Source organism: Lithohypha guttulata (genome assembly GCF_036872675.1).
Source record: "Lithohypha guttulata strain CCFEE 5908 chromosome Unknown scaffold_4, whole genome shotgun sequence".
Classification (NCBI taxonomy): domain Eukaryota; kingdom Fungi; phylum Ascomycota; class Eurotiomycetes; order Chaetothyriales; family Trichomeriaceae; genus Lithohypha; species Lithohypha guttulata.
In genome coordinates this window covers 2455074-2474266 of record NW_027042753.1, presented here as the reverse complement: position 1 = coordinate 2474266, position 19193 = coordinate 2455074, and the positions used below count along the sequence as shown (strand labels likewise).

The window sequence follows — 19193 nt, the reverse complement described above, 5'->3', positions numbered from 1 at the left end:
TTAATTCTGTAAGCTTAGGTACTCTGACCTTTGATCCGCCAGCAACGAAGTTGATAGTCCGGCTACTATGTCCACGAATTTCACCCATCCCATGCAGGGGCAATCGAGACGACCTTCTCGGACCACAGTTCCCGCCAGCAGATCTGCATGTGCTCTCCACAAGTGTGCCGTGTTCTCACTGTTGTCATCCCCAAGGAGTTAAGCCTACTCGATGACGATGCCGTGCCTCACAAACCCGTTACAGCTCCTGGGCACTCTTGAGCCCCTCTGTGGCACGTGTGTTCCGTAACAATTACTCAATACCGCTCAATATACTTTGGTTCTATAGCGCCCTGAACTCTGACATGATTTTCAAGATAGTGGAAGTGTTTAACCATGCCAACACCGCTCTAAAGATCGTATTCCAACTTGACGTTTGCCAACTTTGAGCTTGTGTTCATTACAATCTGCGTTCTGTGTTCATCACCTTATCTGCGGAAAAGGTCTAAGGCGTCCGAGGCTTCTTTTTTTAAGGCTACAACGTTTTGTAACTTCTTAGACTTCTCATCAACTTTTGTCTCACAATGTCGGTCTTTGGAAAATGGCTAAGCCGTGGCAAGGCGACTGTCTCTCACGAGAGGCTAGACTTGCAAGCAGAAGCTCAGAACATGGACTTGGCTCTCCGTGCAGCAGAGAAGATCATGAACGACGATATCGTGGGTGCTGAGGAAGCTCTTAAAGGGGGCGATTCAGCATTTCACAAACTTTCCAAAGGCACATTGGGCTTTATGAAATCCACGTTAGGTTTCGAGCAGGAGGTCATGAAGGAAGCCACACAGCTGTTAGCAGAGGCTGAAAACAGTGCCTATACTTACTATTACAAAGCACAACACGATACGAGTGCCTTCCAGTCCAACATCTACGACAAGGGTGCCGAGTTTCTTCTGTGCCAAGCTGAGGCGCAGATCATGAGTGCCGTGGTGGGTGTATTGAACGAGAGCCTGACAGAATCACTCAAGGGATTTTACAAGATGAGAAAGGCATACATGATTTTGGAGAGCTTGATGGCCCAGGAGCAGAAGTACATGCAAGCTAGAGCTGTACAGAGCTTGCAAGGCTCGCATATGGCATCCAAAGAGAGTTTGACATCTCTGCATTCTGCACACTCAAATACTAATCCTATCATCGTGGAGCCTCCAGTACAATCACAGCCTGCAAAGCCATCTGGACTTAGAAACGCCATGACCTCGAACAGGACAGAGTCTCCAGATTCTGACGAGTTCGTCGAGGCGGATGAGAATCACTCTCAACATCCAGTAACGCAGAAGTACGAAGGTCATCTCGGAAAATCTGGCCCTCGGCAGGACTTTGGAGATGACCTGGACCAGAAACTTCAGCGTCTAGACGTGAACTCAAACCTGCTTGGCACTTCACCCACACCATCGGAAATGGGCTCCCGTCCTCCTCTATCACGAACAACAACTGGTGGCAGTAAATTTGGGCTGATAGAGATCGAAGCCGACGACCAAGTATTCAAGAACTCATTGGACGTCTTCATACACTCTGGGACCAATCTCATGTTCGGCATCATATCACTCATGATTTCTGTAATACCGCCTACCTTTGCAAAGGTGCTTGCTGTGATCGGCTTTCGTGGAAACCGCGAGAAAGGCATGCGTATGTTGTGGCAGGCAAGCAGATTCTCCAATGTCAACGGTGGCATGGCGGCATTGGTTCTTTTCGGCTGGTATAACGGACTTATTGGATTCTGCGATATCTATTCAGATCCTGATCCTAGCGTACCACTCATGGACCAAGTTGAAGGTTATCCTTCCGACAGGCTCAAAGGCCTGTTAGCGGAAATGAGGAACAGATACCCAGATAGTCATCTCTGGATGATCGAAGAGGCAAGGATGGCTGCCGCTGGTCGAGATATCGACAGAGCACTAGAACTGCTAGGACGCGCTGGCAAAAGCGACATGAAGCAGTTGCAAGCACTACAGGTTTTTGAGAAGAGCTTGAATGCTCAGAATTCGCACCACTACGAATTGTGCGCAGAATCCTTCCTGGAATGCGTTGAGCTGAATGCATGGTCGCAAGCACTATACTATTTCGTGGCCGGAGCTGCACTTTTGCAAAGATCGCGGGATTTGGCTGCGGAAGGCAATGCTGCCGAAGCACAGAAACTTGCGACATTGGCGGAAGAGCACATCAAGAAGGCGCCCTCCTTTGTGGGCAAGAAGAAAATGTAAGTAATTTTGATGTGCAAAGCAAGCATGTGACTAACTTCCCAACTAGGATGGGCCGACAGTTGCCTTTTGACCTATTTGTGCAAAGAAAGGTCAACAAGTGGACAGCAAACTCTGCCGCTTGGGGCTGCTCCTTCCTCGATGCAGTTGGTGTACCACCTATTGAAGAATCGATCTTCCTCTGGAACGGATACAAGAAGATGAACGAGTCCCAACTACAAAAGAGTCTGCAGAACCTCGAGCGAGCAGAGCAGAGCCCACACTGGGACAAGCAGGGTATCGATGCGCAAACTGTGGCTACACTGCTCCGTGCCACTATTTATCGCAATCTACGACAGCATAAAAAAGCACAGGCAATACTGGAAGAAAATGTCTTCGTCCACGACAAGAGTGCCTTCTCAGCTCCTGGTATGGACACGTGGGCAGCACCAGCCTCGTATTACGAGCATGCAGTAAACTCGTGGCAGCAACGCAACGAGTACATTGTGAGGTTTGGCACCAGCCTCGCTGGACCATCTGCGAACCAGCAGAGTGCATCTAACGCAGAGATTGTGGCCGATCGTGTGCATGTCGCCAGCGCTAGGAAGCACGTCGAGACAGCAAAGAACTGGGGCTCCTACGAGCTTGATGCCAGGATAGGAATGAAGATTACTGCCGCCCTGGGCGCGATTGGAAAGTGGGAGGCACGGAACGGTGTAGCATAGATCTACAAATTTTTGAAGGTCGTCAAATCTGCGTCCGATGGCCACGTTTTCATTGTTATCTGCTGGAAGGAACTAAGCGTCGGTGCTTCCAACCGAACATCGAGTAAGATCAAGCTCTAGGAAATGTGTGTTTGGGAGTGGTGTCTGGTAGTACGGCTCAATTTCGACGAATCCGAAGGATTGATATAAGCCTAGTGCAGCAGCCATCTTGGAAAGAGTATCGAGCCGAATCTTCTGGTAGCCCAGTTGCTTGCCAACTTTGATAGCAGCTGCCACCAACGCCTTGCCAACACCAAGCCCTTTGGCAGCATTACGGACCCAGAGTCGCTTCACCTCACAGATCTGAGGGCCCAGAGGCCGCAATGCCACACAACCTATTGCATTTCCATCGTCTCCTCTAGCAAGAAACAGTGCTCCGGTTGGTGGTTTGTATTTACCAGGCATTTCAGCTATCTCGGCATCGAAGTTCTGAAACGAAATGTCAAGGTCAAGCCACTTCACGTATTCGTATATCAGCTCAACCGTAGCTTGAAGATCATGGTCTGAGTGGGCAGGTTCAATAGTGAAAGTGCGTGACATTTTCGATGATCGGAACCAGTTGTCAAATATTCGTTTACTGGCGAGTTTGGCTTCGTCGAGCCATACGTTCACCTTTTCCTTTCACTACCGAGCTTGGAAGGCGCATGTCATGCCTTGTACATGTCTACTAGTAGGCACGCGACATATTGACTCACATCTCAGGGCGTGGCGAGCGACGACATCGGACACCTCGGATCCACTATTGACATCGTGCATCGCTAGCTGATTCAGGCAGCACTCTACTCACACCGTTGGGCGGTAAGGCGAAATCTTATTCGACCTGATAGGTTTGCTATTTCCAAGGCGACAGAAGAGGATGCTCATGAGAGCACGACGTGGTATTGAGTGCTCATATGCTTCACTGCGAGACATCGCGATACCAGCTTGTGGTTAGAAGATATTCGTGCCTTAAGTGTCGGATTTCTAAAGACAAAACGAGCCAGCAATAAATCCCTTATCCACCAATCAGAGCAACAGACCGCCTTATCGCTATCTAGCTTTTCGGCTAGAAACCTTACGGGAAAAGATGCGCGGAGGAAAGTGAAAGTGTTTGTTTTGCGTCAGAGAATCTGGTCCTTTGTTGAACGACCACGCCTATCAACAGGTATGACATGATCTCAACTGACCTGTGCCTCTCACTCGTCGCGATATGCTGTCCGTCATGGCTGTGATGTGCGACTGAAAGCCGAATTGTCTATGAATGAGATGTCATGGTCGTCATTGCTTCGAATCATGTGCATCCCACCCTGTTCTCTACCCAGATTGAGTATAAGCTAGCATCTATCCAGGACCTTAGTAGCTGTGGTAGAGCTCCGAATCGGTACCGTTTTTGTATTGTCGCTGTTCTTTCTTCTGCAGAGTATTTCAAAATCATTCCTTCCTCATTCTTACCTTGAGAAAACCAACTCCAGTTTCTTTATACTAGACTCTTCACTCTTACCGCAACAACCACAGTCAATCGACAAAATGACTAACCTACCTTCCGAGCCCGAGTTCGAGCAAGCCTACAAGGAGCTCTCCTCGACCCTCGAGAACTCTTCCCTCTTCGAGAAGAATCCAGAGTACAAGACTGCTCTCGCCGTATCTGCCATTCCCGAGCGAATCATCCAGTTCAGAGTTGTCTGGGAAGATGACAAGGGTCAATTGCAAGTCAACAGAGGTTACAGAGTGCAGTTCAACTCCGCTCTAGGCCCATACAAAGGTGGACTCAGATTTCACCCAACAGTGAATCTATCCGTGCTCAAGTTCTTGGGTTTCGAGCAGATTTTCAAGAATGCCTTGACTGGCTTGAACATGGGTGGTGGAAAAGGTGGCGCAGACTTTGACCCCAAGGGCAAGTCGGACAATGAGATCAGAAGGTTCTGCCAGTCTTTCATGAGTGAGCTCGGCAAGCATATCGGAGGCAACATTGATGTACCCGGTAAGTTTGACTTCAGGAAGGTCAGGATAACTTTTGGCTGACAGAAATAGCTGGTGATATTGGTGTCGGAGGTCGAGAAATTGGCTACCTCTTTGGACAGTACAAGAAGCAAACCAAAACCTGGGAAGGTGTCTTGACTGGCAAGGGTGGTGCCTGGGGTGGTTCTCTGATCAGACCAGAGGCTACTGGTTACGGCTGCGTCTATGTAAGTAAAGCGACTGACATATCAGGACCGTTGACTAATTCGTACAGTACGTCGACCACATGATCAAGTACGCCAGTGGTGGCAAGGACTCTTTCGCAGGAAAGAAAGTCACGATCTCAGGATCTGGCAACGTCGCGCAATTCGCAGCTCTAAAGGTTATTGAGCTCGGTGGCACCGTCGTATCCCTATCCGATAGCAAAGGCTCAATAATCGCAACAGAAGGAAAAGGCATTACACCAGACATGATCAACATCATCGCAGACCTCAAGCTCAAGAGAAAGGCGCTCGCCGATATTGTCAGCACCAAGGACTTCAGCGAAGTCAAGTACGTCGAGGGCGCCAGGCCATGGACTCACGTCGGCAACGTCGACGTCGCACTCCCATCTGCCACGCAAAACGAAGTCTCCGGCGAAGAAGCCGAAGCCCTGATCAAGGCAGGCTGCAGATTCATCGCCGAAGGCAGCAACATGGGCTGCACCCAGGAAGCCATCGACGCCTTCGAGAAGACAAGGTCAGAGAAGGGAGCCGACGCCCTCTGGTATGCACCAGGCAAGGCTGCGAACGCTGGTGGTGTCGCTGTATCAGGTCTCGAGATGGCACAGAACTCCGCACGCATAAAGTGGACCTCTGAGGAGGTGGACGCTAAGCTCAAGGACATCATGAAGAACTGCTTCGAGAACTGCCTAAACACTGCAAAGGAGTACATAACGCCAAAAGAGGGTGAACATCCTTCCCTGGTTGCTGGTGCAAATATCGCGGGAGCAGTCAAGGTATTCAGAGCCATGCACGATCAGGGTGATTGGTGGCACTAAATCAGGTCTATCCTCCTATAGAGTACTAGAGCAATGAATTGTGTTTAGAAGGACCTAAATCAGAAACACAGTATAAGTGCTGCAGCATACTACATCTGCTCCTGCCTGGCTTTGATCTAGGCCGCTGTTGAGCTTCGAGATTGAATTTCAGTGCACGCGCTCATACAATTCTAATGGTCCAATAGCGTTCTAGTGTAAATCTACTCGTAACACTACGACACTCCTACTCATCTCCCATGACTACCCTACCACTGACCAGCATTTCCATTCAACACCATCCCACCTACTACAACAATTCTCGCCTCACTTCCTTTCCTTCACTTCACAACTCAATCACCCTCATGCTTCAACCCATCAATCCAACTGACCAACCTCTTCTTAATAATCACTCCATTCACCTTCCCACTCCCTTCCTCCGTAACAATCAAATACCTCAATCCAAGTTTCCCAAACATCTCGACCGCATATTCCATCGGCGACGCGGCACAGATCGCGAGAGGTGTGCGGTCCACAAAGGGGGAGAGATCTAGTTCTTCGTCGTCGTGGGATACACGAGGAGTGTACGAGGAAATCTCTTCGGGGTTTTCGGCACCAGGATGTGAGGAGCTGAGAAGACGCACGTTGGTAGAAGTATCGACGTCTGCGCCGATGACGTTGAGGCCGTATTCTAGTTCTCCTTCGGCGAGGTAGCCGACTAGCATGCCGCCGTGCTGGACGAGGACGAGACCTGCGTCCATAAGACCTCGGCCTTTGAGCTGCTCGAGCTTCTTGGCGAGAATGCCGTATTGGACTGTTCCGCTGGCACCGACGTCGACTGTGATTTGTCGCATGGTTTGTTCTGGTGGGATTAATTCGCTGACTAGGTATTGCCGTCGTGCTACGAGTTTCATGCTCGCGTCGAGGTCTAGGAAGGGGTGGCCAAGGACAGTTTGAGCGAGATCGTAGACACTTTCTGATTCTAGGGCATCGGCGACCCATTTCGCGACCATGATGCCTATCATGTTGGGAACGATAAATTCGAGTTCGCCGGTGAGTTCGAACATGATTACGGCGAGAGAGATGGTCATGCGCGAGACACCTGCTAGGAAAGCTCCGGCTCCGACCATGGCGAAGATGCCGGGAGAGATCGTGCTGCTTAGGAGTGGGAGTTGACCGACGAGTCGACCGAAGAAGGCGCCGGCATCGAGGGCAGGGATGATGATGCCGCTGGGTACTTTGATGCCGAATGTGATAATCGTGAGGAACAATTTGATCAATGTGCCGTAGACTAAGTAGCCTAGGTACTTCGCGTCTGGACCTTCAGTGGCAGACTCGTGCAGACACACATAGGCTGTGTCTCCTTTGCTGTCACAATCCACCAACAGGTTTTTGATGATCACATCGCCTGGTTCTCTCGTCAAAGGATTAGGGTACTGAGTAAGTGCGGTGACAGCAACGACAAGGAACACCTCAAAGACTGGGTGATTCTTGATGACGCTGAACTTTCTGAAAGTCCTGGACCAAGCAAAATTGGCTTTGCAGAAAGTACCGCCAAAGATGCCACCTGCAACACCCAGCAGAACAAAGACCAGGTAGTGGTAGGGCTTGTAGGACGTGCCATAGTTGGTCTCAAACAGGACGAGCTTGCCAGTACCGGTCGGGTTCAAGGCTCTTAATGTCATCGCGGCAAAGAGGGAGCAGATGAAAGCACGCCATAGGACTTTGCGAGGGAAGTAGGTCGAGATCTCTTCGTAGGCAAAGAGTACGCCTCCAATGGGAGCACCAAAGGCGACGGATAGACCACTTGCACAACCGGCAGCCAGTATTTCCCTCAACTTCCGACTGTTTTCTCTGTACTTTCTGAATCGAATGCCAACCAGATAGGCAACGCATGTAGATATATGTACGAATGGTCCTTCTTTTCCTAAACACATTCCTGTGCTGACTGCGAAAGTTGAGCCAACAGCTTTGACGACCAGGACTTTGAGATCGAGGAAATGAGGTATAACGAAGCCGGAGAGGATAGTCTTGATCTCGGGAATGCCAGAACCGGCGGCCATGTACATCGTCTTTCCGCCTGTCGTGGTTTGCGAGAGACTTGAACCTGAAGCACCATTGAGATAGCTGTCAGTCTTTTTCTGCTGCTCAGAGGAGAATTTGTCACCTCTACCAGGAGATGCAGCTGGGAGATTGGCTCGCGTAGTCATTGTTACAGAGCCAGCGAGTATACCGAAGAGTAGTGCCCATGCTACGTAGATGGCAAAGGATACAACATAGTTATCTGACCAGGGGTGCCATGCCTTGCAATTTTCACCTGCATCAGCGAGAGCGAGGAATTGAGGACTGCCGCTTTGTAAAGGATGTTTCGGCGTACAACACATCTCCTTCGATCTGAAAGGGTTAGATGTACAGTAGCCTGTCTTCCAGTCGCTCACAATAGCAACTGCCATATCGACCAAGAAGGCAACGCATGCAGTTAAAGTGCCGATCAGGGCAGAAGCTACCCATCCTTCAGCACTGTCCCACAGAACGAGTAGCCTATATCGTAGTCCGGGCTTCGAGCGAATGGTTCGGTAACGGAAGGAGTCTTTGACCTAGACAGAAATTTGAGTGGTGTGAGTGTGGAGGATAAAGGTGTTCTTACCAGGTCATGAAGCCAGTCGATAGTCGTGTAATCATTGTATGGGAGTCGCTCGCCCACAGCAGTCTCACCTAAAGCCAACTCTTCCTTGCTGACATGGGAGGAAGCGATAGACGCGCCGTCGACCTCAGCAGCTACTGAAAGCAACCTCGAGCGCCGACGATCAAACGATGTAGGGAGAAGATGAGTTCGCTCGTCATCCTGGTGTTGTTGTGCCATTTTCGCGTCTCCTGGTGAGCAGCCACTGTAATCTGAGCTCTTCTGCTCCCCAGGTCGAGCCTGCAAGGCTCAACAACGAGTATAACCGTAGAAACGGCAGGACAAGGTGATACGTCAATCATCGCCGCGGACCAAATAAGATATGGCAGCAGTAAGCGCAGGCAATGATAAGCTTGCATCTGGAAGTGTCCATGGTGTTTCGACAGATAAGAGATAAAGCAAGCTTGCAGGGAGGTGCCAAGATGAGAGATCTAGAGAGGAGATAAGGATGCAGAGCGCATTCGTTACTATTGGCGAATCAAAGCACCCGAATTAGTTAGTGGATGAAGGCTCAAAGTTCGTTTGGACTGCACTGCTTTCTATATTGTAATTAAACACAGAGTAGTATTCGCTGCTCGCTCTCTTTAGGGCCATCGCAGCTAGGGCCGAGGGAACGTGAAATGGCACAACACCACCACGTCCTGGCCTGACTAAATGAAACAGACGACACCCGCAAGTCCGATCAACAATAGCATGAGATGCCCGCCAAAGTTCTGGACAGCCGCTTCACTGCTTTGCTGAATTCCACTCCCTCCTGACGATGTCGCACCTGTCGTTCTGGTTGTCGAACCCGGTACAACGGCTGTGGAAGTACTATCTGCTGCGCCCGTCCCTGACCCTGTAACGGTCATTGTAGCCACCACATCAGTAGACGTGGTATTGGGATAGGTAGGAGATGTGCCTGTGCCTGCTGCACGATCAGCAAGGGGAGCGAAGTTGCCACAGTTCAATCTGAATTTGTTATTCTTCTTGTGAACAACAATGCTCAAATTGCCAAAGAATGCCGTGTCGTTGGGATCGGTCGAAAGGTATTCTTCCAGATATTCCAGACTGCGTGAAGGGTTTGTGTCGTTCATGAACGTTATTGCTCCGTGCTTGCCAGACAGATCGCCGAGCTGGCATGTTTCAGGCCTGCTGACCTCGCAGACATCTTCGGGTCCTTCACCAACGCCATAGGGGTCGAAGTGTGCACCGGTACTGTTGCAGTTTCCAGTTTCGGGGACTTTGAATTGATGGATGTGATATACTAGAGAACATTAACCAGCATCCAGAGAGATTTGAAGTGTACTGACTGTATTCTGTGGAATCTGCTAGGTCAAAGCCATTCCAGCTAATCTTCACATTCATGCCGGTACCATCTGTGGCAGCCTCAAGTACGATATCGCCCTTGATAGAACCTGGTCCTGAGGTAAGAGAGGCATAGTAACCAGTTGCTGGGAGATTGTTTGTTATTATTGGTGCAGGTTGCTGAGCGAATATGCCAGCGCAGAGAGTGAAGATGGTAAGAGTCGTGGAAAACATCTTGTTAGCTTGACGAGAAAAAGGCTAAAGACGAGAGTTGTAGAGAATGGGTACGACAGTGTTATAAGGGACAGGTATTCGGGCACTGCCCCTCGAACGGACGAAATTTGTTGTTTGCGCACGGTCGCTGCAGTGACTTGTCTGTGAGATGCCGAAACGTGGCCCTGCAGCTTGCCGTTTGTGATGCAAAGCTCATTCCTCGACTGTGCATCCCCGAATTTTCTGTCACGTCGATACTTCGCAGTGGTGTCGATCAGGCAAGTCTCCAGATGTAGAAGCAGGTCTCAGGCTCATTACATGCGTACCAATAGTTGCGGAATCTGCGTCATATTTCTTCTCTATCCGCAACAATCTAGTCTATCCAAGCTAATCCTCGAACAGAGCGTCCACATCTGCGTCCTCCTCCACTGTACCTGTCTCTGCGGTAGCAACCTCTTCCGTTCCTTTAGGCCCATCGACAACCATGGCCTCCGAATTTACTGTTTCCTCCACAGCAATATCTTCCATTTCATAACACTGAGCCATGAACTCGTCCTCAAGCTCCTGATCCAGCTCCGCTTGCGACTTCCTCTCTAAAGCAACCCCTTCCATTGTATCAGGCTCATCAACGATGATGTCGCTATTTCCTGCATCTTCCTCCGCTGTAGCTGTGTTGTGCTTGGGTGCCTCCTCCATAGCAACCTCATTTGTCACCCTAGGCTCATCAACGAGCATATCCTCCGACTGACCTCTTGCCTCCGTAGTGACCCCTTCGTCCCTGTCAAGCGCATCAACGAGCATGTCCGCGAGTTCGTTTAGCTGCTCCTCGTTGGCTGCATCGCACATGGGATTATCCTCCACAGTGACCTCTTGATCCTTTTCAAGCGCTTCGACAAGCATGTCCCCGAGTTGATCGAGATCCTCCTCGTTGCCCGCATCGTACCCGATATCCTCCTCTGTAGTAACCCCGGTCATCTCAGTTGGCTCCGTGACCGCCTGCTGTGTTTTACTTCGCTTCAACTCATTCCTCTTTGCTTTCCTTGGCTTCTTGGCCGCCTCGGTCGCTTGACGATTCGATCCCTCCCCCTTTGCTTTGTGAACCGCGTTGATAGCCCGTATCTGCTTACCAAGGTTCTCGCGATACTGTCGATCATGCCAGTCTTTGTCCTTGGCTACATCCTGTTCAGTCATGTTGTTGGCCCAATCGGGCCTGAAATGCGTCCTTTCCAACTCAGTCGTGGGATACCACTCTGGTTTCGTCTTTCGACGACAAGATTTCTTTGGTGGTAGTGTAGTAGAGGTACCTTCTTCCTCTGTAAGGTCGGTGGAAGTAGGAGGTGTTGACTCTGGTGTGTCGGTAAGGTCGATAGGTGTACCAGGTGTTGTTCCGGAATCGTCTGTAAGATCAATAGGAATTTGAGGCGATGACTCAGTGCTGTTTGGTGGTTGGCGGTTGATCAGATTCCAATTGTACTGAGCCTGCATGTTGTCCATTGGTATTGCGAGTGCGCCCATGTTGGGCGATTGCTGGAAGACTGGAAGATTCCGTGTGTTACGCATTGGGACACCGCCATATGCAACATGGTTGAACGAGTTTGGGCCGATACCTGCATATTGTAGAGGCTGTGGTGCTTGTACTGTGTTAAACCCCTGATGATAGTGAGGTTGTGTTGCTTGCACAGTGTTGTGTCTTGGATGATAGTAAGGTATTAATGGCTGTGGTGCATATTGATGATCTGTAAAGTTAAAACAAAGTCTGTTTTTGGGGTGTTGCATGGACATACTATTGATATAATTGAATGCGTTATTAGCTGGACTCCATGGACCATAAGAACCAGCTTGTCCACCAAGGTTCATCTGATTGACGCCATTGTCGATGTAGTTGAAGTGGTCAATAAATTGGCCAGGCTGGTTGAATCGGTTGAAGTTGTTACACTGGCTAGTATTAACGGAAGGATTGAAGCCATTCATCTGAGGGTTGGACTGGGCATTGAATTGCCTGTTGTTCGTGTTGAGAAAGCTAAACTGGTTGTTGTTCAGAAAGTTGTTATTCAAATAGTTGTTGTTAAGGTTATTATTGAACAGATTGTTGTTGGACCGGCTGTTATTGAATTGACTGTTGTAGAGCTGGCTGTCGCTGAGCTGGACAGTATTAAATTGGCTGCTGTTGTTCAAGTAATCATTAGTGCCGAGACCAAGTCCGCCTCCCAGGTGATCACACTGGAACATAGTTGCGTTTGGTACAGCTGGGATAGTGTTGCCCTGGGTATATGGTGTGTTTGAGGCTATAGTATGCATCGGTCGTGCCGAATTGATACGAGCTTGTGAGCCTTGGTTATATTGTGCCATATTTGCGTTGTGCAGCAAGATATTGCTTGACTAGTGTTGCTTGCAAAGTAGTAGTATAGTAGTTCTGAGAGTTCTTGAAACCTTCGAATCTGTACGACTGTATAGCTTGAAGATGGTATGCGGTATAAAACGAGAAAGACAGCACTGGAAGAGGGCAGCAAAACTTATAGGAAAAGGCAACATGAATTACATGCTCTAAGCTACCTGAAGCAGAACGTTGAGGAAGCCCGAGAGCGCATTGCTTTCGCCTGGAAACATGCGCATCGAAAGGATAACGAGCTCTCGACGAGTAAGACATCGTGAATCGTCCAACGGGCAATGAAGGCGAACATCAAACCATGAGTCTGGTGTGAGTCGAAAAGCTTGCCATTCCACACAGATGCGGTGAAACTCGCTCAGTGATGGGAAACAGGAAAGAGTACTGGTATCTGCGGGTCTATCAGAGAAGGCAGCAACATCTTGATGCTTCGTACCATGAGGGAGTTTGTGGCAGTGACTTTGATGACAGCAGAATCTGCTATCGAGCTCGTGCTGCTTCGGTGGTGGACCAGTGTCATTGCGGAGTCGAAAGGTACGTTTAGGGTCTGTGACAAGTCGCCATTCGTGGAAGCTGTCACGATGGGGCCAGATCTGCTTTCAGTCAGGTAATGGAATAGTTTTTCCATCCGTGATGTAGGTAAGCAGCCATCCTTGCTGCGCCATGAACTGCATTGACTCACCATGAAAAGAACATGCTCAAATGTCATGGCAGTTTCCGACATTGTGTGAAAGTTACACCCAGATATATCGGAATAGGTGTGTCGGGACCACGAGTATGGCTTCGCTGGTTAACCTAGCATGTGCGGTTCTGCCAATTGTGTAATCACAATTGCAAGGACTTCACCAATCCGTGAGACACTTCCTCAAGCAGTAGCAAGAGCGAGCCGTTAGAGCTAATCTGTACATGTCCTCCTTTCAGAGCTTCGTGGGGATTCATCATGCCGAGATGACAAGTAACTTCCATTACGGCTCGGAAAAGTGGCATGTCTGGTCTCGTAGACCGACATGACTGCGTTTGTTCTCGCTGCTCTGTGCTCTAGCGTCTGTGTTTTCGAGCTTTCGATCGTGAATAGATTCAGGAAAATAAGCCCAACTCTGCGACGAGGTGTGCTGCGTCCTCATCAGCAGTGCTTTCGTCCAGAGCATAGTGCTCGGCCGAGATACGAGACAGTAAAAGGTCCTCAAAGCTTTTGTATTAAAGTGAAAGCGCATTATTGAACGACTCGATCCTCGACTCTGTGTCAAGAGCGATTTAACAGTCTTGGCTCAGCACAGACCTCCTGAAGTGATTTTAAGCTTTCGGCGCAGTTCACGTCGGATATGATTTCCATGTCCAACGTCCGAACCCATGTGCAGCTGTGCATGTGATCGATCTTCTATAGTTCATCTCATGGAGTAATAGCTAATTGTTGTATCCCAAACAACATGCGCAGCTCATAAGATTCCAAACCTGTTTGCGCGTTCTCTTGTGCGACAAATGACTAAGAAAACACCTTCAACGAACACACCGACTCGCGTTGAGATATCGATAACGGTAGCGATTGACGCATGTGAAGAAACACCTTTTAGTGTACTGTCCAAAGGCACATGGAATCTGTTCCTATAGATGAGCTGGAAATTCAGCGAAGATGAGTGTCATTCTGTGTACTGGTACGTATTGCGAATACCAATCTTGTGACTGCGGCTTTGTTCTGAACCAAGGTCTATTCATCGCATTGCTCGAGATACAATTCTTGTGGTCGCAATGCCTGTAGGAAAGCCTAGCCTTGCTAATTAGCCATTTTGTACAGCTGGTTATGACCATACCATTCGATTTTGGGAGGCACTCTCGGGTATCTGCTCTCGAACCATTCAACACCCTGAGTCGCAAGTCAACCGTCTCTGCATAACGCCAGACAAGAAATACCTCGCAGCAGCTGGCCGTCATGTCGTCCGCCTATACGATATCAAGAGCTCCAACCCAAGTCCTATCATGGTCTTTGAAGGCCACAATAACAATATTACAGCTGTGGCGTTCCACGTGGACACAAAGTGGATGGTTACAAGTTCAGAGGACTCGACAGTAAAAGTTTGGGATACAAGAACCGGCACGATTCAGAGGAATTATGCTCACACTCATCCTGTGAATGATGTGGTCATCCATCCAAACCAAGGAGAAATTGTCTCGGCTGATCGTGGAGGAAACGTTCGAGTCTATGACCTTGGCTCAGACAAATGCACCCATCAATTGATACCAGCTGAGGACGTCTCCGTCTCAAGCGTAAGCATTGCTAACGACGGTTCACTTCTAGCAGCTGGCAACAACCACGTAAGCATATCCCTTTCTATCCACAGTGCATAATCACTAACCACAACCACTACAGGGCGACGTCTATATCTGGCGCATGTTTCAAGAAAACAACGAAACATCCCTCAGTCCCTGCCGCGTCTTCAAAGCTCACAAAGAATACCTCACCCGACTCCTTCTCTCCCCAGACATCAAACTCCTCGCAACATGCTCAGCCGACCACACCGTCAAGATCTGGCGCATCGACCCCAACGAAGATCACCTCGAAAACCTCGAAGGAGAAGACTTCTCCGAACCACAAACACCAAGCCAATCAAGCCAAAGTCTGCCCACCACATTCGGCAGCACAATCAGTGTCCGACCAAACACTGCGTCCAGAGAATCGACCGCCTCACCACACTCACAAGGCTCAGCCTCAACAGGAAACCTGGCCAATAGCCAAGTACCCCAACCCGTCATCACACACCGTCGACCGCTTCCAATAGAGACCACTCTCGAGAACCATCAGCGCTGGGTCTGGGATTGTGCCTTTTCTGCGGATTCGGCTTATCTGGTTACTGTGTCGTCGGACCATTACGCTCGGCTTTGGGAGTTGAGTTCAAGCAGCATTATTAGACAGTATTCTGGTCATCATAGAGGTGCGGTATGTGTCGCATTGAATGACTACAGTGGCACGGGAAGCTAGTGGCCATCGAGCACGTTGACTAGAATTGAGCTGCGACGAGCTGAAACAGCTTAATCCCGTCAGTTGAAACAACGTTGACCACCTCTCGAGCTTACCCACTGTGAGAAACGGGCTTGTCAGGGCTCGATAATGTGCGACACACGAAGTTCTGAAACAACATGAGATGAGTGCTTCAAAATGATACGATAACAATATCAAGATACAACTTTCCCACTACACAGACACTGTGCAAGGAAAGGATTCAACACCTGCTCGAAGTACCAGCCATAACTACTAGATATCCTTTTTCAACCCATGCTCCGGTTTATGACTAGTCTCGTAATCAATATGTACGAACGCCCTCTCCACATTCGGCAACGTCTCCAGTTTAAACTGCAACTCCTCCGCCACATCATGCGCCAGCCTGACCGACTCCTCAGGATCAACGACAATATCGACCTCGATAATCAGTCTCGGTCCCGAATGGTAAGCACGAACAGTGTCTACGGCACGAATAACTCTATCATTGTGCGTCATGGAAATATAAGTGATCGAGTTGAGGATCTGGGGTTCGGCGGTGTAGCCGATCAGGAGCTTGAACTCGCCGATGGCGGTGTGTAGCCAGAGGCAGAAGATGAGGAAGGAGAGGATGATGGCGCCCATGGGGTCGATCCACCATACTATTTTGGAACCGCCGACGGATGTGAGGATACCGAAGCCGTTGATGAAGAGGTCGTTTCTGTGGTCTTCCCAGAGGATGCGGACTTGCGAGTATTTGTTGCGTAGTGCCCAGCAGTATAGGAAGAGGGTGAGCTTGATGGTGAATGCCACGCAAACTGCGATGACGGAGGGTAGATGGAAGGATGCGGCGTCTTGACGGACGAATTCCTGGCAGGAGAATGCGATCAGGATGAGAGATACAGACATCATCAGAAATGAGAAGAATATGTTTCCCACAGTCTCAATCCTCGACTTCCCAGCTGGATACTTCCGTGCGTCCACTTTCTTTGCAGCCCGATGACACAAAAGCAACGTCAAATTCGACAGCGGATCAAAGATAGAATCTGCCATGGTCGTAAACAGCGAAAGCGACCCAGATGATATCGCGCCATAAAGCTGTAATCCTGATAGAAACACATTCGCCGCGAAAGAGCCATACACCGCAATTTTGAATTTCAGCTGCTCTGATTCCGCGGCTTCCCTTGCGTCCGCGACATGTTGATGGACTGGCTTCAAGTAGTGTTCAATCTGCTCGTTTTGGCTGCTGTAGAATTCGACCAGTTTTGAGGTTTGCGATTTGTGAGGGAAGAGGCTACGCTTGCCGACTCGTTTGCGCTTTGAGTTTGCTTTGATCTCGCGAATGTCGTCGTCGGATTTTAGTTTGGATGATAGATTGTAGGGGTCTGCTGAGGCGGCGTAGCCGAGTGTACGGCTTTCTTGATCGAAATCTGAAAGTTCGGTGGTCATGCCCGGGGGTAGTGGCTGGCCGTGCGAGATTCGTGAAGTCATGATGTTTTTTGGCTGTTATTGGGATGGATGCAAGCGAGCAATACCTATTACACCATGTTACAGTGAATTGTACAATTCATCTATAGGTATATATGAGTCGTGTAAGGCGATCATAAGCTCGCTTTAACAGACCAGAAAACAGCATTTCCATATGGAAAGTCAACCTTATTGGTGGTTCAATCCTGCCAATTTTATCCCTGACCATATCCGGTCCACTCGATCGTTGGTCAAAGCAAAGTGCTTTCTGAATCTAATTAGATATTTTACACACGGCTCAACGAGAAGGCAGTGATACCTAGACTTCTATCAACTATACATCTCTATATCTTACAATATCTATACATGGACGCTATTTGAATAAGCCAGCAAGATTCCTAAGACATTCTATATGGCATAAATCGTATCTTTGAAACGCCTGTCGACAGGCAAGGATTGTAGTCGAGGTGTCAGCCCATCAGCCCACCGAGCACAACCTTTTGTATACCGTTCAGCTCTTTTTTGGCAGTCTCCCTGGCCGCGCCTTCGTAGTCTCTAACAATTCCACTCACCATAACTTTCCTGATTCTAGCATCAGCCTTTGTGAAGAGTTCAGACACTGTACCTGAGCAGACTCCGGGTCCATTGATAATTTGCAATATCCGCTGATATGTATCTATTAGGACGTCACAAAGTGTTGCAAAAACGGTGTAGAAATCAGGCGCAAATGGTAATGGTGGTGTAAGTAGATATGTATACAATGCTTCGTTAGGCAGTAGAGTCGAGTTAGGTGCGTCTGTTGGACCAGCTGAAGGGAATGTTGCTGTAGCGCTAAAATCGTTCATCGATGGTGCCATTGCTGAGCCGAAAGACGCCTGGCTATTGAGAGTGGGCGCAGTCGAGGTAGTGGAATTGAAGCTGGTATTGATAGAGGTCGTGGCGGTTGTGTCGAGGCTAGGATGCGAAGAATGCTGCACTGGATGGTAGGGAGTATCCGGTACGGCGGGTGGTGAAATCTGAGCACCAATCTCGATCGATGGCGCAGATGAGGACTTCCTTGGTCTGCTCGTTGTCCCTGACCTCTTGAACATGCTCGGCAGTCTGGCTCGACTCAGGGAGCCAGCTTGAGTGCCATCCGTAGGGTGTCTTTCCTGGTAACTCTCAAACTCCGCAAGCAGATTGTTCAAACTCTTGAGATATTCCGTTGCTGCAGCAAGGTTCGTGTGAGGCGAGCTGCTCGGATGGGGCATCTGGTGTATGTCGAGTACCGCAGGTATCGAGATTCCAAGCAAGAAGCAATTCATGGCCCTTTTAGCCAGTCGACTGGGCGTATACGAGGGCAACCTTGAGACATCGCTTTTCGAAAAATGTACGGTATTGAACCAGAAAGTTGAGCCTTCGTGTCTGCAGAATGATCAGCCATAGCCCTCAAGAAAGACACAGCGAACTGACGCTCTGCGCATGTACTGTAACGTTGCTATTCTTTTCTGCGACATCTCGTATAACTGCTGGTACATGTAATTGACCGTGACCTGAGAGTTTTGCGCAGCACTCTGGCCGGCAGGGACGTAGTACTCGCTCACAGGAGGTGCTGAGAACATGCTTGCCTGCGCCAACCCTTTTGCTGAGACAGTAGTTGTGGTATGGATAGGAGCATTGTTGGTTGGTTGTCTCTGCAACATGGCTTTGGCCTGCAAAGCTATTTCTGCCGAAGCATCACTGTGATGTTTGGGCTCGACACTCTTGCCAGGCAATAGGCGTAGTACCGACGTGTCAGGAGCCGAGATCTGACGTTGAAACCCTGGTCGGGGTTGGTTTCTCCTCGAGTTTATCGCTCCTTGCGTGTAACCGGAAGCGGGTGACAGCGTATCGGGCAAATAATCGGACCCTTGACTCGGTACTGGTCTGTGTCTGTGGGCAGTGGTGGGCGATCTTGCGATCTTGGAGAGGAGGCGGCTGCCCGTGCTGGCCAGATTCGAATCTTTTGGAGGCAGCTGAATCTCTGTCAGCGTGGGCCCAGTAGTCATCTTGCCGACCTGGAATGGTAACGCCAGCAAATGAGACGCTGTAGACGATTGCGACAAGATTGGTGCTACTGCAATGCTAAATTGACTGGCCGATCCAGTCAGGAGAAGCAGCGATTTACAAGAATTTCCTCCAGCATCTGGAGCCCCTGTTCGCTAACTTGCAGATCCCGAGGACCCCTCGAAAGCTTATTTAGGCCCTGTAACGGCAGCCACCGAACTATGGAGTCTGGAGTGT

At 49.4% G+C, this 19193-nt stretch overlaps 9 protein-coding genes across 9 annotated transcripts; 3 read left to right on the top strand and 6 right to left on the bottom strand.

Moving 5' to 3' along the window:
* Positions 1–563: 563 nt before the first annotated feature.
* IML2 (Mitochondrial outer membrane protein iml2) lies at positions 564–2932 on the top strand (the record flags this gene model as incomplete). Its single annotated transcript, XM_064900391.1, has 2 exons — positions 564–2227; positions 2278–2932. 2 exons carry the CDS (start codon positions 564–566, stop codon positions 2930–2932), a joined length of 2319 nt encoding a protein of 772 aa, XP_064753703.1.
* A 72-nt stretch (positions 2933–3004) lies between these two features.
* On the bottom strand, positions 3005–3511 carry LTR64_006055 (uncharacterized protein; the record flags this gene model as incomplete). The annotated part of the gene is made up of 2 exons (XM_064900390.1): positions 3005–3306; positions 3370–3511. 2 exons carry the CDS (start codon positions 3509–3511, stop codon positions 3005–3007), a joined length of 444 nt encoding a protein of 147 aa, XP_064753702.1.
* Positions 3512–4477: 966 nt separating this feature from the next.
* GDH3 (NADP-dependent glutamate dehydrogenase) lies at positions 4478–5948 on the top strand (the record flags this gene model as incomplete). Its single annotated transcript, XM_064900389.1, has 3 exons — positions 4478–4931; positions 4976–5136; positions 5184–5948. 3 exons carry the CDS (start codon positions 4478–4480, stop codon positions 5946–5948), a joined length of 1380 nt encoding a protein of 459 aa, XP_064753701.1.
* Positions 5949–6277: 329 nt separating this feature from the next.
* On the bottom strand, positions 6278–8787 carry LTR64_006053 (uncharacterized protein; the record flags this gene model as incomplete). Its single annotated transcript, XM_064900388.1, has 2 exons — positions 6278–8521; positions 8572–8787. 2 exons carry the CDS (start codon positions 8785–8787, stop codon positions 6278–6280), a joined length of 2460 nt encoding a protein of 819 aa, XP_064753700.1.
* Positions 8788–9257: 470 nt separating this feature from the next.
* Positions 9258–10128, bottom strand: SOD4 (Cell surface superoxide dismutase [Cu-Zn] 4; the record flags this gene model as incomplete). The annotated part of the gene is made up of 2 exons (XM_064900387.1): positions 9258–9853; positions 9900–10128. 2 exons carry the CDS (start codon positions 10126–10128, stop codon positions 9258–9260), a joined length of 825 nt encoding a protein of 274 aa, XP_064753699.1.
* Positions 10129–10494: 366 nt separating this feature from the next.
* Positions 10495–12336, bottom strand: LTR64_006051 (uncharacterized protein; the record flags this gene model as incomplete). Its single annotated transcript, XM_064900386.1, has 2 exons — positions 10495–11843; positions 11892–12336. The coding sequence occupies 2 exons, from the start codon at positions 12334–12336 to the stop codon at positions 10495–10497; spliced, it is 1794 nt and encodes a 597-aa protein (XP_064753698.1).
* A 1787-nt stretch (positions 12337–14123) lies between these two features.
* Positions 14124–15467, top strand: LST8 (TOR complex subunit lst8; the record flags this gene model as incomplete). Its single annotated transcript, XM_064900385.1, has 3 exons — positions 14124–14145; positions 14286–14803; positions 14859–15467. The coding sequence occupies 3 exons, from the start codon at positions 14124–14126 to the stop codon at positions 15465–15467; spliced, it is 1149 nt and encodes a 382-aa protein (XP_064753697.1).
* A 273-nt stretch (positions 15468–15740) lies between these two features.
* LTR64_006049 (uncharacterized protein) lies at positions 15741–16955 on the bottom strand (the record flags this gene model as incomplete). The annotated part of the gene is made up of 1 exon (XM_064900384.1): positions 15741–16955. One exon carries the CDS (start codon positions 16953–16955, stop codon positions 15741–15743), a length of 1215 nt encoding a protein of 404 aa, XP_064753696.1.
* Positions 16956–17401: 446 nt separating this feature from the next.
* On the bottom strand, positions 17402–18958 carry LTR64_006048 (uncharacterized protein; the record flags this gene model as incomplete). Its single annotated transcript, XM_064900383.1, has 2 exons — positions 17402–18335; positions 18384–18958. The coding sequence occupies 2 exons, from the start codon at positions 18956–18958 to the stop codon at positions 17402–17404; spliced, it is 1509 nt and encodes a 502-aa protein (XP_064753695.1).
* Between the last annotated feature and the right edge of the window lie 235 nt (positions 18959–19193).